Raw genomic sequence first — 26,765 nt, 5'->3', positions numbered from 1 at the left:
ACTTACTGCCGGAAACAACAAACAAGTTCGCTCACCATTTTTGTTTCCCGATGTGAAGGCAAAGACACAGAGAAGACAGGACACAACATGGCGTTTCCACACCACCACTCTCAGCCGTGCAGCCATCTTTGCGAGCTGCTTGTTCTACTCTACACTCAGCCCCGCTGCACGGACTCGGTGCTATCAGAGTTACGTTCCTTGAATATGTGAGCAGTCAAGGTTTACCTCCCATTTAAGCTAAAGCCAAGGGCAGTAGCGTCGGAAACATGATGGATTTTTAAGTACTGAGCCACTATAATATAATTCCTATAATAATTTTAAAAAAAGCTTCCTTTATAGTCACGATGTAGAAAGAGAGAAAGATAAAGAGTTAGTGAAAGACTGAAAAAGGCATCAGCACAAACACCAAGTCAGACGTGTATCTAAAAATAAAACTCATTTAAAAGTTAATTTCATAACAAAGGTCACATAGGTGAGTAGAGCAATGTAACTGTAGTGTTGTTGTGACTTACGTTGCCCGGTAACTGCAACCGACCATTTAAGTGTTTCTGTCACTCCTAAAGATTTCCAACTGGACACGACACATCCGTACATCCTCGTCTGTCCCACCGCGAGATCGGAAACGAGAACTCTCAGACGAGATTTCCTCGTGTCGGTAGTGTCGAGAAAGCATGATGAAAATTCAACGAATGTAAGGCACTCTTTCTTCATGGGGTTAGCATAAGCCAGTATTGAACTGTTCGATTCTTCCATTAGTTTCAAGAACAAAATATTTACTTCCGAGTCTAAATGTCCTCCCGAACATTCCACTTCCTGCAGGTCAGGTATACCGCGAAAGGTATGCACGGTCATTCCTGAAATGTTAATAAAAACAAAAAAAATGATGCTGCTTTTGAATGATATATTATCACCGTTAATATTTTCGTTCTCTTGATCGAAGAACGGAGGTATTTATATCTGGCCTAGTACGGTACAAAATGTGAGTCCAAAAATGCTAATTTCTACATTATTATTGACATCTCATATATTTATGAAAACGGTTATATGCGCTGAAGTGTACATATTAGCAAAAAGTACTATGATACTATGAGACAACCTCCTGTACAGACTACAGAAACATCAATAGGTCCGTCACTCGCTCGTCCCTCCATTCAGTGCAGAGGTAGAAAGGCAAACATTGGTAGTAACAGAAGTGTAGCCCAGGATAACACAGTATGTTCAGCTGGCAAGGACCCTATTAATAGTATCAATATAAACAAACATCAACTGACCGTTTCTTGAGCCTCGGACAGCGAGCGCAGCGATGAAAAGAAGAATAAAAAGAAAAGGATTCCACATCATCGTCCCCAGCCTGGCAGCCATCATGGCGCGGCTTCACTATGCGCTACCTCCCCGATCACTCTTGCTGCGTAACTCTTGAGCTGTCAGGTTCCAACTGACGGTTACTTCCCTTGCGATACGCGATCATGTCAGGCAAGGATCTTGATTCGACATGCTTTCGGACTGTCTTTCACGAGGCTCTGATTTCAGCCCTGGTGTGGGGCGTAAATAAAAGCAAGACGATTCACAATTAATTCTGTAAAGACAGGTTAAGACATGCGCCGCCAAACATATCGGTAAATACAAGGCTGTACTAAAAAGGACACAGAAATATATACAATTATGCGCCCTTCTTCCGAGACACATTTCTCGCTCTAGTCGTCAACTTGAGCTTATTTATGTATTTCAGAGAGAGGTTTTAGACAAGCCAAGAACATGACTGGACAAGGAATCCATAGAAGTCAGGTGATACGAGTCGATGAAAACCTTTGTATTGGAAAACATACCTGAGGTGCGATGTTGTGACCTACGGAGTAAAACAATATGACCAGGGCGGTAAACTTAAGAACTCTATGTTACTGAACAACAGCTCACTCATTCTTACAACCAAATATTTATGTAAGTCTATCATCTGAATGAAACATAAGTCACACAAAATGTAGTCGAATAACAGGGTTCAAATAAACTACAAGTTACTGTTAATAGTCACATAGGCTCTTCGGTCTGTCATTCCAGAAAATGACAGAAATAACATAGAGTTCACTATTTCTGATTACGAATATGGAACTAATTATTGGATAATTGATTGATCAACTGGCCGACTGATGATTGCTATCACGATAAAGAGTAAAACAAGCTTCCGGTCTCAACATGACGATTTCGGTCAACAAATGTTTTCTACTTACCTTTTCCTGTGACAGAGACTGACCACGTGAATGTTTCTGTGTCTTTCAGGGACCTCCACGTGGACAGTGTGCATCCGTACCGCCTGCTCTCCCCTACTTCCAGGTCCGACACAAGAATTCTCAGTCGCGACCCTCGACTGTTAACAGGGTCAACAAAGCAGGACGAAAATTCGGCAAAGGTGAGGCAGGTTCTAGACTGAACATTTAAATAGGCAAACACTGTCTGATTTGACACCTCGAAAAGTTTTAAAAACAAGATGTTGACTTCCGGTTCTAAATGTGCACCCCAGCATTCCACTTCCTGTATGCTTTCAAAGCCACGAAAATCTCTCACGGACATTCCTGGAATAAAGAACAGGGTGCTATTTCTTGTGTTGGTATCGACATGTATCTCCCAGGCAAATAACAGACAATAAAAACCACTTCGCAATCAAAGTTCTGAAAAGTCTGCGTTTAAAATGAGGCGATACTTAAGGCAACTGATAAATAAGAAAAAGGTTCAACAGTTTATCGTGTTATGCTTCAAAAATGAGATGTCACGCTTTCAAACCAATGACTGCAACATTAAGAGTCTTACAAACCATTAAATACTTGCGGAAAAAATTCAAACTAGATATGAGAAATACAAAGAATGGCACCAGTAGAGAAAAACATCGATAGCCTTCGTGCAGTCAGTCTGAGCCTGGCTATGTCGGTGGTGCTCAGTAGGTACTGACAGTAGAAAAATCTTACCACGGCTACATTTCTCAAGAAATGACTAGCAGACGACCATCAAGAAAAACAAGAACTAACCGTGATCAGAGTTCACTGAGGTTGTCACCAACAACACAAGGCACAAAGCAAGGTAAGCTTCCAACACCATTCTTGTCGGCCGGGAGGCCATCATGGCGAACTGCTCTGTCGACACAACTCTCCTTCTCTCTCATTATTCGCACGGCACAACTCTTGGTACTCGAGGTTGACGCGAGTTATATCCCTTGAACTGCTCTACAACTACATTTGGGGCTTGCATTGGTTGCGTATTCATTTCTACTTATTTTGATTAAATATTAGCATTAAACATGTGAGAGTATTTGGATAGGTGTGTAAGCGTCCATGACATCTTTCTGGTACTGAAGAAGTAAAAAGCAAAAGATAATAAGTTATTGTAACAAACATTGCAGTAACAAAAGTATGCCAAAGTCAGCAGGCATTCCACTGTCTCTATGTTTGATACAACAGTGCTGCCAAACTGGAAATGTCAAAGCAACAAAATGTGATGTTAAGTCGAAAAAAGTTATAGCCAATTTTGTATGTAATAACTTTTTAATTATAAGAACAATAGGTAAATAGAATCGGCACATATCAAAAGAAGAAAAAGCCTTCATTTAGTAAAGCCTAACTAGAAAGTAGCTCTCTATGCGGTTTCGTTGAGGAAACAGAGAATGAGGCGACAAAGACGTGATGTTGTGAAAGAAACTTTTCTCTGAATACTTGTAAATACCTGTAAATATTTTGTATATCTTTGTTTTTATTGTTTAATAAACAAATATGAAAACAAAAGACAAAGACGGGAAAAGCATTTACTTCCTGCGTATGTAACGAATAGGCAATAGGCTTACAGACGTTTCCTCTCATGTCACGGACAGACTTTCCATACTTATGTGACGGGTATGCTAAATACATTTTCCATACTTATGTAATGGTGGGCTTAAGAGCACTGCCCAAGCATCATGTGACGGCTATTGTGTAAAACATTGTTCCCACTTATACAGTAAAACAAACTTTCCCACTTACGTTTGCCGGTGACAGACACTGACCAAGTAACTGTTTCCGTTTCCTTCAAGGACCTCCAGGTGGACACTATACATCCATATTTCCTTGTCTCACCTACTTCTAGATCCGACACAAGAATTCGAAGCCGAGATCCGCGATTGCTCAGAGGATCAATGAAGCACGATGAAAATTCAGGCAAATGTCAGGCAGCTCTTGGTCTGATGGTTCAAGTACGCTAGCACAGTCTGATTTGACACCTCAAAAAGTTTCAGAGACAAAATGTTGACTTCCGCTTCTAAATTTCCACCCGAGCATTCAACTTCCTGTATGCTTTCAAAGCCGCGAAAATCGCGCACAGACATTCCTGGAATCAAGAACAGTTCATCATCTCTGGTGTTGGAATCGTTCAGACCAATTTACACGAGTTAATGTAGGAAATAATATGTACTTAAAAACCTTCTTGGAAATAATAATAATGATAATATACACGTTGGCCAAAAATAAAATAGAAACCTTTAACTGAAGCAATGATAGTCTTTAGAGGATTAAAACTCTTTAAAGGTGTACTACCATACTAGAAAAATAGCTCAGTGGATCTTGCAAAGTAAAACATCGATAGCCTTCATGCTATGGGCCTGAGCCGGGCTATGCTGCTTTTCTACAGTAGCTACCAAACACCTAAAAAATATTGCGAACTAAGCCTGCCACTGAGAAACAACTGGCAGACGACCATCAAGAACAACAAGAACTAACCGTGATCAGAGTTCACTGAGGTTGTCACCAACAACACAAGGCACCAAGCAAGATAAGCTTCCAACATCGTTCTTGTCGGCCGGGAGGCCATCATGGCGAACTGCTCTGTCGACACAACTCTCCTTCTCTCTCATTATTACCACGGCACAACTCTTGGTACTCGAGGTTGACGCGAGTTATATCCCTTGAACTGCTCTACAACTACATTTCGAGCCCGCATTGGTTGCGTATACATTTCTAATTATGATTTAATCTCTTTACATTAAACATGTGAGAATATGTGGATAAGTGTGTAAGCGTGCAGGAATGCCTCTTTTTGTACAGAGATAAAGAGAAACAGCTGAAAAATGTCATGGCAATAAATAATTACAGTAACAAAGATATAACAAACTCAGAGAAAATTCCCCTCCGTCTGTGTTTGATACAACAGTGCCGCCAACAGGACATGTCTGAATTATACTTTCCTATCTCATATATCAGTAATGTAAGAAAATATTTGTTTAAAATAAATCACATATTTGCAACATATTTGCCCAAGCAACAAAAACGTAAATATAAAACTAATGTTGTGGCGAAAACATTTTAGACAGCAATAATAAATATTGTTTACTTACGAGACGGACAGGCTTAAAAATGTTGTCCCTACTTATGTCATGAATACCATTATTTTTCCCCTTACTTATGAAGACGGAAAGTATTAAAAACGATTTCGCTATTTATGTAACAGTAGTGTGTAAAACAATATCCGTACATTATGTGATTGCTATTGTGTAAAACATTGTCTCTTCCTAAGTGTTAACAGAAACTTTCGCACTTACGTTTGCCGGTGACAGACATTGACCACGTAAATGTTTCTGTTTCCTTCAGAGACCTCCAGGTGGACACTATGCATCCATATTTCCTTGTCTCACCTACTTCTAGATCCGACACAAGAATTCGAAGCCGAGATCCGCGATTGCTCAGAGGATCAATGAAGCACGACGAAAACTCGGAAAACGTAAGGCAATTCTTAGACGGATGATTCAGGTACCCTAGCACAGTCTGATTTGACACCTCAAAAAGTTTTAGAGACAAAATGTTGACTTCCGCTTCTAAATGTCCACCAGAGCATTCAACTTCCTGTATGCTTTCAAAGCCGCGAAAATCGCGCACAGACATTCCTGGAATCAAGAAAACTTAGTCATGTCGGAACTGGAATCTTTTTATAAAAAAATAAAGAGGATTTATCGTTGAAAATGCTGTGTACTTCATGGGAAAAAATTGGAGACAGTTTACACTTTATACACTAATAAAGTGATGGTCTTTAAAGGCTTAAAAATCTTTGGAGTACTATCATACTAAAATACAGCTAATGCATCATGGGCTGAGTGGATCTTGCAAAGTAAAACATCGATACCCTTCGTGCTAAAGGCCTGAGCCTGGCTATGCTGCTGTCTACAGCAGCTACCAAACAGTAAAAATATTGCGAGTTACGGCCTACCACTGAGAAACAACTGGCAGACGACCATCAAGAACAACAAGAACTAACCGTGATCAGAGTTCACTGAGGTTGTCACCAACAACACAAGGCACCAAGCAAGGTAAGCTTCCAACACCATTCTTGTCGGCCGGGAGGCCATCATGGCGAACTGCTCTGTCGACACAACTCTCCTTCTCTCTCATTATTCCGACTGCGCAACTCTTGGCGCTTTAAGTCCACGCGAGTTAGGTCCCTTGAACCACTAGAGAACTACCTCTTTCGTTCTTATCGGTAGAGATCCAAGCTTTTTCTGTCAATTTTTATTGTTTTAATCAACTTCGAATTGGTACAGTAGAGAAGCTATGTGTGAGCTGGGTATAAACATTTATTTTATACAATGTGTAAAGTAAAATCTTACAGGCTAAAGTAACGAAAAGGACATTAAAGTCCGACAGAAATTCACCGAATACTATTATCTATGCAAAATAGCAATGTATTAGAAACTTCACAGATGTGGTGTCTGAACGTAAGGGAAATTTCTATCAGTTTAGGCGAGCAAATATCCAAATAAAAAAAAAAAAAGAAACAGCAAACGTCGAAGTATGAACTTTAAAAAAATATACCAACACTTAGATAAACTAATATAAAATAAAAAATGTTTTTATACAATCGTTTGTAAGCGAAAAACCACTTATTTATATCAGTTCAGGTAAGTTTATTAAGTAGTTTTTTTGTACTAGTAAAGAAAAGATTATCCCTCTTCTGACTTGAAGTTGAGGGTGTAATACTGTTTCCTACTTACGTTTCCCGGTGACAGAGACTGACCACGTGAACTTTTCCGTATCTTTCAGAGACTTCCACGTGGAGACGGTGCAGCCATACTGCCTTGTCTCCCCTACATCCAGGTCCGACACAAGAATTCTCAGTCGGACCCACGACTGTTCAGTGGATCAACAAAACAGGACGAAAATTCCGCGAAAGTAAGGCAGTTTCCTAGACGGATGATTTAGATATGCTAAGACAGTCTGATTCGACACCTCAAAAAGTTTGAGATACAGAATGTTGACTTCTGCTTCAAAGTGTCCACCCGAGCATTCCACTTCCTGTATACTTTCAAAGCCGCGAAAATCGCGAACTGACATGCCTGGAATGAAGAAAATTCGTCTCCTGTGTATGTCCTCAGAAGAACTAAAATATTTATTGTAGATAAAATCGAGTACTTTAAAATTTTTGTAGAAACGAACTTCCAAATTAAAACACTTTTCCAAACTATGTGGTACACACCTGTAAGCAATGCTTCATTAAAAGATACTTTATCCTGCATTTATTTTGAATTAACATACAAAAAAGCACTTTCCCATAATAAAATTTAATTTAAAAAAAAATAATTTACTGAATTGCTATCAGTCGAAAATATGAAAACAAATCTTTCAGCCCAGTGCACCTAGTGGTACAAAACATCAATAGCCTTCGTGCTACGAGCCTAGGCCTGGCTATGCTGCCCGACTACAGCAGTTACCAACATACAGAGAAAAAAATCTCTCACTACGCCACCACCACCAACATGGTGACCAACAGACTGGCAGAAGACCATCAAGAAAAACAAGAACTAACCCTGTGATCGCAGTTCACCAAGTTTGTCACCAGCCACACTAGGAATGAAGCAAGGTAATATCTCCACATCCTTCTTGTCGGCCGGGAGGCCATCATGGCGAACTGCTCTGTCGACACAACTCCCCTGTCTCTCATTATCCCGTCTGCACAACTCTTGGTGCTTGAGATGACGCGAGTTACGTCCCTTGAACCACTTACGGACTACGAGTTTGGTTCCGGTATTATATTTTAAAATACTTTGTCTTAATTATTTACAATTAACCTCTAATGTTAAAAGTGTGTGAAATGCGAGCTGGATTGTTGTGTTTATACACATAGCTGCTCTTTAGATGTACAGTGAAACACATAGTAACAAGATTACAACACGTGGTGTCAAAAAACAAGAACGCGCCCACTGCCAGGTCCTCCAGAAAACAAATACGAACTGAAAATGCCTGCTGTACAAAATGTGTAAATAATCTTTGGAAAACAATGCATGTGCCATATACCCAAAGCGCCAAGAGTAAAAATGAACTTGTAGCAAAGACTAAAATCTTTCTGTGTCTTGTAAAAAAATTACTAACATCGATGTAACGTAAAGGAAGATGATCAAGATTTCTTTTTATAAACTGGCCATTTACGGCTAAAGCAGCAAGCACATGGGTCGGCATTAATTTTTTGCCTACAGTTTACAATCGGTACCGTACTACCATCACCCAACAACTGTTTGGCGACAAAGAAGGGTGAATTAGCAATGGGTTCGGTGACATACCCCATGAGAAGTCTATCTACTACATCGTTTGGCGAGGGAAAAGGACCGGCAACACTATGGGTGAACAGGGGATTAAGATCATTATAAAAACTACATGGATGTGTTCACTGATTGCTGTCACCAACAACTCACCATTCAGTGTCACAGAAACGGACAAAGACACTGTGTTGGTACTACCAAACGCCTTCCAACTTGTCACATCGCACCCAAAGTGCCTGGTGTCGCCTTCATCCAAATCTGACACTAACACTCTCAGACGGGACCTTCGTGTGTCTGCATGGTCCATGAGGCATGAAGAAAACTCCATGAACGTGAAGCATTCTCTGGTCTGGTGGTTGAGGTACCCTAGCAGGGTGTGGTTAGTCAGCTCGTAAAGTTTCAGGGATAATATGTTCATCTCGGCTTCTAAATGGCCGCCCCAACATTCAACTTCATGAATGTTGTGAAAACCGCGAAAATCCCGTACCGTCATTCCTGGAATTAATAGTTGAGCATCAGACGAGTTGTTACTCATATCCATGGCAAAATAGTTTTGTCAAACTTTTTTATGGGTAGCATTGATAGCAGAGTTCCTCTTAGCGCCTTTAGTAAAATATTCCCACGTTGCTTCAAAATTCTTAAATTTTGGCTCAGAGTAAAAGGTAAAATTACATACAAAAATATTAAAAAAAGATTTAAGTAGTTTTAATATGTACATGTCCAATGAAAATAACATAAAGGATATCCATGTTTGTCATAACATAACAGCTTCCAATGAGAAACATCAATAGCCGTCTTCCCCACTACGTGCAGTCTGCATGCACCTCCGTTACAAGTGAATCTAGGTCGACATTGTCTCTGGTCTCAGAAACATCTAGAACAAACTGTATTAAAATGCCCAACAAAACGATACAACAACAGATAGCCAACTAACCATCTCTGCACTCGACGATGTTCGTAAGAAGAAGATTCAGAAGGGTGAGGACGAAGTGCTGTATCCAAATCGCTTCTTTCTGCCGGGCAGCCATAATGGCGAACTCTCTCTACCCAGCCTCTTCCTCTGCTTATTCAAGCTGCGTAACTCTGCGCTTTTTATGGACACAGAGAGTGTTCTCTCCCCTTAATGCTTGGGAAAGTATGGACAGCCACATCTTGTCGCGGAGTTAAGACCTTAATATGCTATTAACCAGTTCGAATTTCTGTCGACTCGGTCGGGTGACCAAAGCATTTTCAAAAGAACAGTTTTCATGGTAAGAAACAATTCGTGTGAATGACACTTTTCTTCGTGTATGTCGTAAATTCTAAAGTTCAATTGCTATACGGGTCTGTATCAGAACTTTCCGCTCATAAAGAAATTCTTTAAACTATACAAAACAGTAAGTGGTCCATTTTGTGTAAATAGTAGAGAAGAGAATGACAACACTGAAAGTGAATGCAAAAATGAAGGAGAAGAAAATGCAGGATAAGAAAATTTTTGGGATATTAAAATAAAAAGATATAACATTTTATGACATATGATCTTACAAACAGTCTTGTAAAATTGACGGACATAGAAATAATACTAGAAAATTATAAAAATACATAGATGTAGCCTAAAAAATATTTTCTCCTTCAAGTAAACTTAGCATGCACTAACTAAATCAACCCTTCTCCCAAAACAGACTAAGAGCTCGTAAAACTCACTTTCAAGATATATGGTAATATTCCAGGTGTGCTGCTGGGTTGTGTCAAAAGATCTTACAGTTGTCGCAACACATCCATACATCCTAGTCTCGCCTTCTGCGAGATCAGAAACTAACACCCGAAGAAAAGTCTTCCTGGAGTCACCTAGGTTAGTATAGCAAGAGGAAAACTCTTCGAAAGTAATGCACTCATTGACGAGAGGATTGACGAAAGCAAGAACTGCGCCATCGGCGACTCTAAACAACTTTAGTGAGACATCAGTCTCACACCCGCCTCCAATATTTCTTCCTGAGCACTCCACTTCCTGTAAGCTATGGATGCCTCTGAAATCACGGGAGATCATTCCTGCAAGGGAAACGCAACTAATTCTGTCCCTTTACTTTATCAACGAGAAATCGCCATTTTTAAGTTGAGCAGTAAAGAAAACAGGGTTTGAATCCAAAGATTGTATTGTGGAAATATTTTAGAAATGACTTCAATGACACACGTTAATAAAAATTTATAATGTTTAAATTTAAAAATAAATTGTTAGAAACATGTTTCTACAGACACTAGCATTCTTCTAAAATATACTCTACTAAATTTTAAGACATACAGATGTGAATGCTAGCGACACTCAACTGAAAAGCTAACTGGCAAAAAAATAGAGTTTCGCACAGCAAGGTGCTTGTACATGCCTTCAAATATCAATAGAGATCCAGTGTAGGCCCTAGGCAGCCTATCCACCAGCTACGAAAAAGTTGCGGACTAACCTATTTTAAGAATAATTCACGTGACACGACCGTTACTAACACACATATTTAAGCAAGAGAGATTATCTGACCATTTCCGGTGATCTCAACGGCCGCAAGCAAGAGGAGAAACCACGAATATTGTATCCACACCGCTCCACTCTGACGACGACCAGCCATCATGGCGCACCGCCTTCCACAGTCTCCCTCTACTGATTATTTCAGTGACTGTTTGCTTCCCCTTGTTCACGCAGCACGAAGGGATTACCTCCCTGGAATTTGCTGACGGTGCTTTAACGAAGTCGGACTCAAAGCGAGAATAAGAAACAACTGCAGTGGGTTAGGACTTAATGAAAGAGACTCGTATCTTTGTTTGACTGCAATGCCAAAGATGAAAAAAGTTTCTTTGTCGAATGAATTGTGATTCTGGTGAAAATCAAAAATGAAAATGACAACAATCATAACAGACTCACGTCCTCGAACAGTCAGATTCCATGTAATCTGTTGCGTGAAATCGTGAGATTTCACTGTTGTTGCTATGCAACCGTACAGTCTGGATTCTCCTTCTTCCAGGTCCGACACCAAGATTTTCAAACGAGTCTTTTTACTGTCCACGGCGTCGATCACACAAGACGAGAACTCCTCGTAAGTCAGACATTCATGGGACTGGGGGTTGACGAAAGCTAGAACTGAACTGTCTGAAAGTTTTATCATTTTCAGGAAAAGCAGTTTGACTTCGGACTGCAACTCTGCACCCGAACACTCAACTTCCTGTAAGCTGGTAATATTACGGAAAAACTGAGATTTCATACCTGAAACAGCATCAAATTCATCACCCGTACTGTCCTCATTTAAAAAGGAGAAAGTGATCATAAACTTTTGTAACAGGGACTGGCATGAGCTTTCTCAGGTCAAGGCTTTTCGTTAAATATCAAGCATAATCATCGTCCAATCTTACAGTTGCCATTCGAATACAAATCGATTGTCAGTATTAATGAACGAGGCGCCTTTCAAAACATTTCTTTAACATTGAAGGCATCATGCCGTACACCAACAAGAATTTTTGATATTCCCCTATAATGTTTCAAGAGAATAAAAATACATGCCCCTCAACCATCATTGTTCTGTTTCAGAATTAAACTCACGCAAGCGTGTGTTGTCAAACCCCGAATACCGTTGAACAATCACTCTTCATCACTGACAATCCTCTAGATAAAAAAAGGGGGGGGGGAATTGGAGTTTTACGCCGTCTCAGCAACTAAGGCTATATTACGGCAAGCAGCCAGCCCTGTAAACAGATGCCACGTGCAGAGAAAGAATAGCGTGCCCGAGACGAGAAATGAACTCAGAGCAGCCAACCTTCACTGTATTGGTGACAGGCGCTAACAGCGCTAACTGTTGCGCCACCGGGCCGCTCAGATAAAAAAGGGGAGAGTGGGAGAAACTAACAAACACCATAAGAAACTCTACTGACCGTCTTTGTAGCTGCTGATTCCAGAAATTAAGAAAATGAGACAAAGAAGATGTTCTGTGCAGCTCAGCTCTGAAAACCGCGCAGCCATCATGGCGAACTGCCTCGGCTTCACCTACTCTGATTATCACCGCAGCACAACTCTAGGGTGAAGAACCACAGTTACTTCCCTCCAAGATATTTGAAAGGAAGACTTATCTCCCTTGAATTAGTTTCGAGACGCAAATAACCATTCGCGACTTTTCATTTCATTCACCACGAAAAGAAATCTGTATTCAAGGATGTAAAAATATCTTTAGGCAAACAGAAAAAAACACATATATTAGGTAAAGTCGGAAGCTGCACATAAGCAAAACAAAGTGAAACAGTTATGAATGTTGTAATTTACTTCTGTTGCTGACAACAGACCATATGATGTGTCGCGAGTCCCATGGAAGTGACGCCAGTGGCATTGCAACCCAATTTTAGGCTTTTTTCTACCGTGTAAACAACAACAACTAAGAAACAAACCTGTGTGTAGTCTTTGCAGCGCACCTCTAATAAAAGTTAAGACTCCAAACTAATTGCAAACACAAACAATTATAACTTCACGCTAACATGATAAAGAACGGGCCATTAAATAAGCAATTCGACAAGGTGAACACACACGAAGGAAAGACATCGATTCACTCACTCGCATACATTTTATCTTCGTCAATCTATGTACTAGATAAACATATATTCTTTATTAAAAACAACTGGTAAAAATATAAAAACAGCCTAGCGTCAGTAAGAGCGGTAAGTGTTTACCTCTCTCAAAAATTAAACACATCACTTACTTCTTCTGACCATCACTGACCAAGTCACAACTGTCGGTAAATGCGCCACAGATTTAAAACTCGTCACATTGCATCCGTATTCTCTTCCTTCGCCTTCTTCAAGATCAGCTACCAAAGTCCGCAACTTGGATTTTCTCGTGTCTCCAGACACGATGGAGCAGGACGCAAACTCGCCGTATGTAAAGCACTCGTTAGCTAAAGGGTTAACATAGGCCAGCACTGAATGGTCCAAACTCCTAAACAATACGAGCGAAAAGACACGGACTTCGTCTCCTAGAACTCCACCCCAGCATTCGACTTCATGTATGCTAGAAATATTTCGATAATCGTGAAAGCTCAAACCTGGAAAAGAAAGAATCACTTATCCAAAGCAAACGGTTGACACTGTTGCCATATTCAGAGACGTTAAAACTACGATTCGCTAGTCTCTTCACAGTGAACGATTTTTTTTTTTTTTTTTTTTTGTCTTCAAATTGATGAAAAATTATATTTCCTCATCATCTCAGAAATAAAAGGAACATTACAAAATCAGAAATATTATGCGTTTATAAGTTGCCAATAGCTTAGGCGACAGGTCGATCTACTCAGGCCATCACAAGACCAAGAATTCATTATTACTAGCACCTCAGCCTAGTCAGGAAATACACAAAAATAAACCAGCATCTGGAGCGCGAATCAAAGCAATACAAGCCTTACTTATCTACATAAATACTGAAAAAGAAACATTCTTAGAACTGACCAGTCCGTGAAGTCGAGGTGAGAATGGGGAAGGTGAGCAAACAGGACAGGAGGTATTGTATCCGCACTGTACCAAGCGACTGTGCAGCCATCATGGCGGATTGCCTCTATCACACACACACATTTTCTCTTTCTCTGCTAGTCATGCTGCGCAACTCTTCAATTCAGCAAAATTGGGGGAGAGTTTTCTCCCTTCTTCTGTAAAACTGCTGAAGAGTTAAGTCCTGCTTTTGCGACGCCAATTGCACGGAAATAAAATTTTTTTAGTGATTAGTTCTATCTACTGTGGGAGCAGTTTACATCAGAAATTTAGAATGTGTGAATTTAAATCATAATTTCCTCACAATTTTAAAATAATTTCTTAACATAAACAGCAAGTCCTCACAAGTAGAAGAAAAATTTACATGCTGACAGTTCAGTAGTAGTTAAAAAAAAGGAGCAAGAATTAGTCAGAACACTTGCAAAAAAAAAAAACAAAACAAAAGGATACAAAAAAATAACAATATGCACATGTCGTTACATAATATATCAATAAATGCCTGGATTCAGCTTGCTTACGTTTCACTGTTACCTGAACTTTCCAGGTAACTGTCTGTGTGTTCTCTCTCGATTTAAAATATGTAACATTGCATCCCAGCACGGTCGAGTGACCATCTTCGAGGTCAGCGACCAGAGTTCGGACACGCGAGTTGCGCGTGTTGCTGCTGTCCACACGGCACGAGGAGAACTCGTGAAAGGTCACGCACTCGCCAGTGTAGGGGTTGACGTAGGCCAGTTCCTTGTTGTCGTCACCTTTAAACAGTCTCAGAGAAAAAACACTGACTTCTGCCGGCAGAAAACCTCCCCAGCATTCCACTTCCTGTATGCTATAAATACCCCGAAAATCTCGAAAGGACAATCCTGAAAAGCAGACGAAGTCTACGATTATCATCCGGTCGCTCAAATCTCTCCAAGGGACGATACTACTTCTTTAACACACACACACAAAAGGGTGAGGAAAAACCTGTAGTATTTGGTTACCTGGGATTTTTCAAAATGAAACCAGGATATAATCTTTCTGGTCAAGAACAAAGCGTTACACTACTGAGGTAATACCCTATCAGGAAAGAAAAATTAAAACATATTGTTAATTTTATTTTGAAAATTAGGTTGTTGCTAAGAAGACATGACAGATAACCAAGTATCTCTTCCCTAAAAACACAACAGATGTTTACATAGATATTTCCGACTTCACACTACCTCTGCTATGACACATCAATAGCCAGAGACTCGAGCAGTCCGCCATTTTTCGTGCACAGCTAAGGCGATGTGGTCGGTTGCTGTTGATGACACTAACACTACTTAAAAGGACTGTTACAAAAGAATAAGGTAGATTTTGCAACATACCGGAATTGGCTGCGACGACAACGACAACACTGAAGTACAAAATGTAAAGAAAGTGCATTTTCCACACAGCTAATGTAGCCCGAATAGCCATCATGGCGCACTGCTTCCTCTACAATGTTTCTCTGAACTGACCGAGTCCTCGCAGCGCGTCTGACGCTCAAAGTCAGTTACTTCCCTTGAATAGGTATATGAGAAGAAGTTACATCCCTTTTTCAGCTGGCATGCAATCTTTACTATGTTTAGATGATGTTAAACAGATCCATATCTTGGTTGACGATTTTATCTTTTTTTTAAACTGTGGACTATATTTTGAAACTGTATAAATATGTAAGTCATGCTGTTGATACGGTTTAGTCGACATTAAATACAAATCTTTTAAAATCAAATTTAACTCAAAATATTCAATGGAACTTCAGCAAGCAATGCTTCAGCAAAACAAAGTGATCACTAGAGAAAATATCAAAACTACAGTCGGACCTCGATAAGTCGACCTTCCCTAAGTCGAAACCCTCTCTATATCGAATTAATTGTTAGTTCCCGGCCAAATACCTGCGCCTATTACGCCATTTTCCCTAACTCGAAAACTCCTGTCGAATTTTTTTTTCGGGTCCTTTGAGTCCGACTTATCGAGGTCCGACTGTATCAATTATTTATCCAGGAGTCATTTCCAAACATCAAACATTACTGAATGAATCTGAGCGAAACTTAATTACATTCATGACTATGTATATAAGGACGTGGATGGTGATGAGACTCATCTCACCAATATTTAAGTTTTAAAAAAATCCTACAAGAAATTCATTCCAGGGCAAGTACTGATCTACACTGTTCTACAAGAATTATCAGTTAATGAGTTATGTCCCTTACATCATTTCCTCGAATGTACTTTATTTACAAAATACTGCTAGTGTGAGAAATTCATCGTAAATTCCAGTTTCGATTAATATTTTTTAAATGTTACGAAAGTTTGACAATTTCTGTCATCTACGCACTGTAGCCTGATTATTTGTAAATAAAGAGCACCAGGGATTGTCGAGGCACAAGATGTGATTTCTTGAAGCATCATCACTGTGTCATCCCCAGTGCGCCATCTAGCATCACGAACTAACTCATCGTTTACACAACTTATGGAAGAATGAATGCGCATGTCCGGGACAATGAACATAATTTACAACAAAACCTGTCTTCTTTTTTACATTTTCCTCTTTTAGAACAACCAGCAACACCGCAACAACAGTAACAAAAACAAAGACAACAAAAACTACAAGACATGACCTTTGAAACTTTCCAACCAAAAAGCTTCCATGTAGTTTCATTAGTCCCATAAATCACCAGCCCTTAACTGAAGGCGTCCAGTCTCTCTACCAGCGCGCCATCTAGCGGATCACTAAAACAATGAGCGCGAAACGTAGCAAAATCTTCACACAAAAGGTTCTCACTGATCGGTTCAACAGGGTAACTCTGTAAAACAGAACCCCTACCCGCAGTTCTTTCCCTCGTATAACATGCCATCTCACATAATCACAAAATGTTCGTAGGCCATCATAAAGCGTACATATAAACAAACCTAGTTTAACAATATAAACTGGAACGGCGAAGGGGTGATGTAAGAACTTTGATATGGTTTTCATGTTTTAGGGAGTAGGAAACGATTATGATAAATGGGAAGTACAACTGTGTCGATGCAAGATGAAACTACCGTATGTTACTAAATTAAAGTACACTTGACTGTCCATAAAAGTGCGAATATAAATAAATATGAACAGCACGTGAGCTCGCGAGAACATATGTCACAGCATAAGCCCCTGGACAAATAATCAATTTAAAACAAGGAAGAACTGAATCAAAAGACGTGAAAATAATAAAAAACGAAGATACAGCAACAAACAAATTATAAATAACATTATTTTTTTTTATATTTTTGTGCCACTTACTTCTTCTTCTAACCCACACTGTCCACGAAAGCGCGTGCGAATGTCCGATCGCCGTGAGGCCTGTGGCGTTGCATCCATATTGTCTCGTTTCTTCCTCCTCAAGATCGGCTACCAAAATCCTAAGAACCGAATTTCTAGTGTCAGATGTGTCCACGGTGCACGAGGAGAAGTGTGTCATCGTGACACACTGGTCAGACAGCGGGTTGACATAAGCCAGGACTGTTCTCTCCGGAAGAGAAAAGATGGTCAGTGACCACAGCTTGACCTCACTGGGCAGTCCTTCACCGCGACACTCCACCTCCTGTATACTGGCATGCGACCGGAAATCGCGCACACTCATTCCTGGAAGACCATCAACACGTCACTCGAGAAAAGGTCTGGTGGGTTAGTGTGAAAAATCTCCCAAGACATCTATATCACTGGCGATGAAACTACCTTTCTAATAATAAAAGTGCATCCCAAAAGACAAAACAATTATACAACGACAAAGCTGATAATTGAGCATTCAAAACAGTAATATTTATCGCAAAATGTAGATAACCGTTAAACGGCTTCTGCACCGTCTGTTTTTTTCATGAGCACATCTAATAAAGCCCATACAGTGTATTGTGGAGCTAGGAGACCTGCCAGTGCAAGCCTATGAAAGTGGAGACCAGCAAGAAAGTACCAACTACCCATTACGAGTAACTTGTAATGCTTACCGGTTCGAGCCCCATCGATGACGAGAACCAGCGATAAAAGAAGTAACAGAATATGTCCCCGCAAACTTGTTCCTGGCAACTGTGCAACCATCATGGCGAAGAGACTCTCAACACACTTCCTCTCTCTTTCGCTTCTCCCCTTACGAGCCCGGTCGCGAGCCTTGTACTCGGGCGTCATGACCAGTTACGTCCCTTTAAATCACTCAGACTGCAGGAATTAGCTCCCTTCAACAGTCTTTTGGCCACCTATTAGGCAGCCGCAGACTGTGAGAGGAGGAACAACAGACCTATGTCTGGTAATTGGGCGTGGAACCTATCTATGTGGCCATGTGCATTAAATCAGCATTAGGTGGCGACACCTATCGATTGTCTACACCACGGAAAAAAAATGTTAAAGAAAGCTTGAGAACGATTTAATTCTGTGATCCGTTTCGAAATATTCATTTTTTTAAAGTACTCACTTTTACAATAAGATTTTTATATGGATGTATAAAAATATATTCTACAAGTAGGAAAGTTGAATACACTGCAGAGCCAATGAAAGAGTTCCTCGTATACAGACAGCATACTTACTCTGTCTTGTGACCAGCAGGGACCACGACTGTGTCTGTGTATGTCCACTAAGTTTCAACCCCGTGGCATTGCAGCCAAACTTTCTAGATTCGCCCTCGTCGAGGTCAGAAACCAGAATTTTAACCCTTGACTTTCCCGTGTCGCCCTGGTCGATGAAACACGATGAAAACTCTTCAAGCGTGACACACTGATCAGCAATGGGGTTAACACGAGCTAGCACTATGTTGTCTGTAAAGCGAAAGACGGACAATGCCCACAGCTTCATTTCTCTGTCCATGTCACCTGCCCAACGGCATTCCACCTCCAACAGACTTGGAATACCTCGGAAAATCTGTGATCTCATTCCTGAAATTTCGTAAATAGGTTTGTAAATAATAATTGTAAATAATAATTACGATTTTGCTATGGGCAGAATAATGGGCGCTCTTGTGGAGGTTTTACAAGAACAGCCGCTTACTTAAGACAAAATGTATATTTAATCGAAGATCCTAACAAACCTGTAGGCTATGCAGGAGTATGAGAAATATTAAAAAGAAAAACCAGACGATCTCAGGATATCTAAAATTACAAAACACATTCTGTAACAAAATAAGCATTCCGATGTTAAATGATGATAAGTACATGCTGCCTATTACAATAATTTAACGGTTACTACAGCCATCAACTACGATGCACTTCATGCGACTCCATTTTAGCTACTGTCAGGTAGTCAAAGATGACAAAACGGTAATGAATTTCTAGGAAGAAGCAAGGAGCAAGGAACATTCTGAAATGTAATTTTGCATTGAAGTCAAAGATAAGAATTCGAAAGAAAGCATCTCACCGTTTTCAGTCCTTACGTGAACAGCAAGAACTAACAGAAAGAAAACCAAATGTAGCCATTTCTTTCCTGCCACCCGATCAGCCATCATGGCGAACGGTCCCCTTGATTATTTCTGGTTAACAACTCTTGCGTTTGCAATGATGTGCGAGTTACTTCCCTTCAATCGTTGAAGGTTCGCCGCTTCGTCGTCATAAAGTTGCAAGTAATATGAATGAAATAGTGTAGAATATATATCAAACTCAGTAAAAGCGGAAGATAGTTTTAAGCACAGTTGCAGACTGATAAAAATTTTCAGTTGATCATTCATATTAAATAACAGCACAAAATGCTTTGTGTAAATGAAATACGCACTGAATGATCACAACAAGCTGTTGTAGACTCTAACAGTTCGTGTTTTTGTTTTGTGTTTGGTTTTTTGGCTTTTGTTTTGTCATAACACATCATATCTTCCCACCGTCACGTTAAACATGGATTATACTTAAGATTATCGAGCCCCTCACTCAGAGAGAACCAAGTGCAGTAGGACAATTCCCAAGAGCTAAGTTAAAATCAGACTTTTCTTCATTCCTTAAAATTATTTTCATCATTGTACACTCTGACTCTGTTGTAAACATTTAAAATAATAATCTAGTTTTTATGCAATAGCGATATATTAAGTTTATTTACTATTCATTTACATTCAAAATAAAGAAGGGATAGTATTACAAATTTACAGATAATCACAACAGTCTGACAATCTAAGGGGGAAAAACGTTACTGAGATCCATAATTACCGACCTCGTAGGGCAACCTATAACACTATCAGCCACAATAAAACTAAGAAAAGAAGACCCCTACAAAAGAAGACCCCTAGATATTTAAAAAAAGAATACTTTTTCGTGACATCTTTATCAACCAATCGGGTTGCATCACATCACAAAAGCAATGGCCACTGTACTCACTTCTGGCAGTCACCGCTATCGACCACATGAAGGTCTGCACCTGGCCAAACGACTTCATAGACGTTGCATTACATCCATATTCTCTCGTCTCTTCCTCTTCGAGGTCGTATGCGAGGATCCTCAAACGACTCTCGCGTGTGTCCGCGGTGTGCACGAGACACGACGAGAACTCTTCCACACTCCGACACTCGCTGCTCAAGGGACTGGCGTGAGCTAAAACCTCGTTCCCAGGCAGTCTAAATAGGGTCAAGGAAATAACCTTCATGTCCGGTTCTAGAACACCTCCCCAGCATTCAACTTCCTGTATGCTGGGGATTCCCCTATACTCGCGAGCGCTCATTCCTGCAAAACACGGGGACAACTTTCGATACTAAACAAAACAGACTGACAGCGCTTGTTTCCAATTTTTATGAATTTTATTGTTAAAAATTTGGTCACTTTCTTTAGCTATTACTTTACCCCACAATCTGCGGCTCTGTAAATCAAGCATTTAACCTTTTCTGAGATAAAAGTACAACATTTACTATTATTCTTTATTTTTTAAATGTTTCCTCTTATTTACAGGTATTTGTATAAGCGGGAAACATGTTGATGCCCGGCTGACAACCGCTGTACACAAACCTGTCAATAGCCGATGCTTCGTCTGCCGAGAGCAAAGCACGAGCTGTATCTCAATTCATTCAGAAAAAATTATATCTTGGACGATTTAACCACTTTAAAGCAGTAACGAGGACTATAAATTGCTGTAAGGAAGTGAGCTTACCATGTCTAGTCTCGGACACTTCAAGAAAGATGGCGAAAAAGCAGGCAACGAAGTATTTTATCCGAACCGTTCTTGTTTGCTGGGCAGCCATCATGGCGGACTGCTCCCACTACACTGTTTCTCTCTCTGAGTATTCCAGCAGCACAAGTAGGTCATGAACAGTAACCTCCCTTAAAACATGAAGACTTGATACAGAGTAAGCTCCCTCTGAACTCAACATCCGCCAGATTAGAAGTCAATTCCTCACATTATTAAAGAACTTTTGGATTTTGTGTAACGGTCTATACGTGTGTGTTCGGATGATATTCATAAACCACAGATTTAAAAATAATATGATAGATACATATTTTAAGCAGCAGAGACAAAATTGTTCATGTTGTCTCTCTCATATAGCAACAGACCATTAAGCAATACACAGCCTCATCATAATTTCAAGAAACCGCCAAGAATTAAAATAACACCAACTCATAATACTGACTTAAAACTCATGTTGCACGTTGTATGTAAGTCACACCCCATCACCTGTATTTAGAGAGACACCCGACTCAAAGTGGTTTTCAGACCTCTATATCTGCAGCTAAAACTTGGTAACCACTTAAAAACCGAAATCTCTTCAATGTATCTGTTCATCACCTCGGAGTCTACATATGTATGTTAGACTGCTTAGACCATGTCATTTACACAAAGTATATACTAAAAGAAATACTGTTTAAACGAAGGCAAAACGATGGTAAAAGGAATGCATGTATTTAAAAACTGAGCAATTGCGAGATCATAAAGTGGTAACATGGCAGCTGATCGTGTCGTATCTGCCTGCATATTTAGTTTGCATTTTGCTGTCTTTTGCTAAATTTTGTCAAGTTAGCTTTTGAGACAAAAGGATGACAAGAATAACCCAGCTAGGGGGCTGAAGTATTTGTGTGCAGCTGATGCAATCTCTTCAATGTATTAATGAAATACAACAATACGTTTCCAAAGTACATGACCTGTCAAAAACTTGTTTTGTATACCTTGTACTGTCATGTGAATGAAAGGAATTAGAGACTGACTTACTTTCTCTCTTCACCAGTAACGACCAGCTTGTTATATCAGTCTTTCCGAATGACTTCCACCAGGTGGCGTTGCAGCCATACATCCTCTCTTCGTCTTCCTCAAGGTCCGACACGAGAACCCTGAGATGTGAGCGATGTGTGTCCCCAGCATTGATGACGCAAGCTGAGTACTCGGCCAACACCATACAGTTATTAGTAACATAATCCAGGTGAGCCAGAATGAAACTGTCCGAAGGCCTAAAGATTGTCAGCGATAACAGCTTCATTTCCGGTTTCAAACCGTTGCCCCTGCACTCCACCTCTAGCAAACTGGAATGCCCCGAAAGTTTTTAACACTCATTCCTTGAGATGCTATCCCTTGGAATTTAAAAACAAACACAAAACACTAGATTATCATCCTTCTGATCATGCAAAGATAATATCTTAACTATTGTCACATCATATAACTTCTATAAATAGAGTCACCTAGCAACGCCTCTTGTATCCTTTTCCGTCCTGTTCGTAAAACGACAATTTACGTTGTGGTTATTGAACGAAAGCTCATTAAAGGAAGATATTATATTTTATAAAACAAACAGTTGTCATAAATGTAATGGTAAATAACTTGATATTTTGCAAAAATGTTCTCAAATACTGATTTTAAAGCTCTCTTGACCTACAATCAACGAGGCACAGCTTCTACTGCAGGTAAATGAACACAGACCACATATGCGCACAAAATGCTCAAGACTGCGAGGAATATTCCTACAAAATCTTTCGTGTAACCTCTAAAGACAAAAGCGACCACAGAAACAAATTTCTTATCTCACCATTGTTGGTACCCAGGACGAGCGAAACAAAGCAGAGAAGATGCGAGAAGAACTGATGCCTCCACTTTGCTTCTAGCAACCGTGCATCCATCATGGCGACCTCTGTACCAACGGCTTTCTCCTAGCCTGATTATTCGAGCTGCACAACTCTCGAGGTTCGACAATACACGAGGCTTCTCTCCCTTTAACCGTTTGACGCCTTAGTAACATGGTCCTAACTTCTGTTGGAAAAGGCTGTGTATGGTATTTATGATTCAAATGCGACAATCAGTTGGAAAACACAAAATCTTCGATGGGTGAATAACTACTAATACTATTGGCTATATCCTCAAGTACTACTGTAGTACAAATAATTGCTTATAGGAGCCTTAGCTCTCAACCCTGCAACAGGAAACAACTAGATCGAAGTAATTTTTTGTAAAATAAAAACCATAAAACTGCCACCATGTGACACTGTACAACGTTTTAATAAAATAAACATATAAATAAATGAATAAGTAATTAAATCAACAATTACAATACCGAATAAAGAATCGGAAACCTAGCCTCACAAATATCACTCTACACAGAAATAATCTAAAATCGTGTCTAAACACAGAGCTTGGTTACACGAGTGTTTAGACTAGTCGATAAAAAAAAAATGTAGAAAATTCATCACTAAATTTGAAGTTTATTTCCACGATTTACTAAACAAATTGACGCCCAAACTTCAAATAATTTAAGTTTTTGCCCACTGGCAAATTTTATTTACTTGATTTAAGGTTGTTCCTACCCAATGGGAAAAATGAAACGCATTTCAACTGGACGTTTATCCAGAACAGCTTGTTAAAGACAGACGACTATCGTGAACTGATTGTAGGCGTATGGGTGAATGTAGCTTGTTTAACAGTCTTGTATTTCGGTTATTAAATGGGTGGGCAGAGGGATTTCTTTAGTCACAGGCCTAATTAGGCAAACGTTCTTCACAGAAGAATACTCTATCACCAGGTCTACCTTAACAAGATTTCAATATGGCGTGCACTCTCTGGACGGACGCTTGTTTGCATGGACAGGTAGTAAATATGACATTAACTTACTAACCAAGACAACTTCGAATGACACAAATGCAAAATAAGTTTAACACCAGCTGAAACTCCACTGCGACAATAAGAATCAAAATCAGCACATAACCCTCTCTTACGTGCCAAAATTCACTTCGGTGTGCACGTGCAATACAACAAGCAGTGCGAAAATATTTTTCACGAAGATCTCTAACTTTATGTCATTCACAAACATAGTAAACAAGAGTACTTTCAAATGAAAACTAATGTTTGGCAAAACAGGGTGAAATGATCGCATTGTATTTCATAACCCAGCAATAGCAAGAGTATAAAGTTACTACTAGCATTTCACCAATGTGTCTATCATTATTTTTTATTTTGCGTGCTGTTTGCATATCTTGTGAATGAACTTTGTCAAATTTGTTTGTGACATGGGGGACTAATAAAAACATTGCATCGCAGGTAGGGGACTGAACTATTTTTACACACCTCGACAGTTTTTGTTTTAGTGTACCTGTAAAATATAACCAAAAGAATTTACTTTGATAAACGCATATTTCTCGCAATGCAAGGCAGCCGAATGTAGTAAAGGGTTCACTTACTTTCTCTTCTCACCAGCAGCGACCAACTTGTTTTTTCGGTTTCCCCGAACGACTTCCACCAGGTGGCGTTGCAGCCATACACCCTTTCTTCGTCTTCCTCAAGGTCCGACACAAGAACCCTGAGATGTGAGCGATGTGTGTCACCAGCATTGATGACGCAAGCAGAGTACTCGGCAAACACCATGCAGTTATTAGTAACATAATCCAGGTGAGCCAGAATGAAAGTGTCTGAAGCCCTATAGATGGTCAAGCGATAACAGCTTCACTTCCGGTTTCAAACTGTTGCCCCTGCACTCCACCTCTCGTAAACTAGGAATGCCCCGAAAGTTTTTAGCACTCATTCCTTGAGATGCTATCCCTTGGAGGTTAAAAATAAGCAGACTTAGTTTATTGCTGTACTGATATAGAGACCAAAATATTTATTTTATTATTATATTACATAACATCTATACGTCCGGTTGCGAAACGACAAGTTATACTATTTTTCAAGCTTCACTCGTTGAACAGCCAGTGTTTGTTGCGGGTATTGGACGAAAGCTAAGAAACATCAATATCTTATTTTACAAAACAATGCAGTATATTAAATGGATCATCATAAGCTAATCAAAATAACTGATTATTTTGCACAAATGTTCGTACCAAATATTAATATTATAGCAGCTTCTGACCTACAATCAAAGAACCACAGCTTCTACTGCAGAAAAATGAACACAGACCACATATGCGGACGAAATGCTCAAGACTGCGAGGAATATTCCTACAAAAAACTTCGTGTAGCCTCTAAAGACAAAAGCGGCCAATGAAACAAGTTTCTTATCTCACCATTGTTGGTACCCAGGACGAGCGAAACAAAGCAGAGAAGATGCGAGAAGAACTGATGCCTCCACTTTGCTTCTAGCAACTGTGCATCCATCATGGCGACCTCTGTACCAACGGCTTTCTCCCAGCCTGATTATTCGAGCTGCACAACTCTCGAGGTTCGACAATACACGAGGCTTCTCTCCCTTTAACCGTTTGACGCCTTAGTAACATGGTCCTAACTTCTGTTCGAAAAGGCTGTGTAGGGTATTTATGCTTTTAAATGCGACAATGAGATGGAAAACACAATAAACTTCGATGATTGGCTATATTCTCAAGTACTACTGTAGTACAAATAATTGATGATAGGATAGGAGACTTAGCTCAATTCTCAACCCTCTTCAACATGAAACAATCGGTTCAAAGTTTTTGTAAAACGAAATAAAACCTTATGATTGTCCCCATGTGACACCGAGGAAGTGACTTGAGTGAAAGCAAAATACAAATAAACGAATGAATTCAAAAAAAAATAATAAACAATCCCAAAACAAATAAATGATTGGATACCTGGTTCCCGAATATCCCTGTCCACAGAGAAAATGTAAAATCGTGTCTAAAAACATAGTTTGCTTACTCGAGTAAAATGCCTAACCGGATTTAAAACACATTTTTAAAATTTAGTCCTAAATTTGGAGTTTATTTCACGATTTACTAAAAATGTAAACATGCGGGTAAAGTCTGGGATTCACACCCCTACTGTGCATACCCGAGATAGCCACGTGCAACGGATTTCAGACCACGTGACCTCCACACTACTTACTTTCCCTTTTGACGAGGACTGACCAGCTAGCAATACTTGTCTTGCCGAGGGATTTCAAAATGGTGGCATTGCATCCGTACATCCTTTCCTCCTCTTCCTCGAGGTCTGAGACTAGAATCCTAAGCAAGGAGTTTCTGGTGCTGGAGCTGTCGAGGGCACAGGATGAGTAGTCTGACAGCGAGATGCAGTTCTTTTTGAAATGATTTAAATGCGCCAGTACAGTGGAGTCGGACATCCTGTACAATGTCAGCGACAAAAGTTCTGTTTCCGGAGGTAAACTTCCGCCCCAACACTCGACTTCCTGTAAATACGGAATGCCGCGAAAGACTCCTACACTTATACCTGTAATTTAAAAATAAACAATGCAGGCACTACTGTAAAGATAAACAAAAAATAAATAAACAGCATGATCACTTATTAATCCTGCTGATTAATGAAAAGGTGACTAAAAACGTTTAACAGCTAAAGTATATAAAACAGTAAGACTTCATTCATAAAAAAAAAAAAAAATATGCTAGTCACTGTTAATTGTCTTCAAAAAGTAGA

At 39.8% G+C, this 26,765-nt stretch overlaps 1 protein-coding gene across 16 annotated transcripts in view; it reads right to left on the bottom strand.

The window, feature by feature from the left end:
- Window positions 1-26,765, bottom strand: part of LOC112568586 — a 244,811-nt gene that overhangs the window by 58,484 nt on the left and 159,562 nt on the right. Inside the window, exons 1-2 of one of the 16 annotated variants that reach the window (XM_025245928.1) lie at window positions 17,999-18,184; window positions 17,298-17,639 (exon numbers count right to left, since the gene is read on the bottom strand). The exons of 6 other annotated variants lie outside the window; for them this stretch is intronic. In XM_025245928.1, coding sequence (XP_025101713.1) covers window positions 17,298-17,639; window positions 17,999-18,176 — 520 coding nt within the window. In that variant the 5' untranslated portion in view covers window positions 18,177-18,184. Of the gene's footprint in view, window positions 1-35; window positions 142-512; window positions 855-1,271; window positions 1,593-2,225; window positions 2,568-3,017; window positions 3,218-5,551; window positions 5,894-6,261; window positions 6,592-11,423; window positions 11,763-12,424; window positions 12,539-13,239; window positions 13,582-13,978; window positions 14,289-14,535; window positions 14,878-15,363; window positions 15,496-17,297; window positions 17,640-17,998; window positions 18,185-18,571; window positions 18,888-26,219; window positions 26,524-26,765 lie in introns of those variants that run through there. 9 more of the 16 variants (XM_025245939.1, XM_025245941.1, XM_025245953.1 and 6 more) reach the window with 9 other exon arrangements.

This window comes from Pomacea canaliculata, linkage group LG7 (assembly GCF_003073045.1).
Source record: "Pomacea canaliculata isolate SZHN2017 linkage group LG7, ASM307304v1, whole genome shotgun sequence".
Classification (NCBI taxonomy): Eukaryota; Metazoa; Mollusca; class Gastropoda; order Architaenioglossa; family Ampullariidae; genus Pomacea; species Pomacea canaliculata.
Note: the sequence above shows the minus strand (reverse complement) of the source record. Positions and strands in the feature narration are given on the sequence as shown.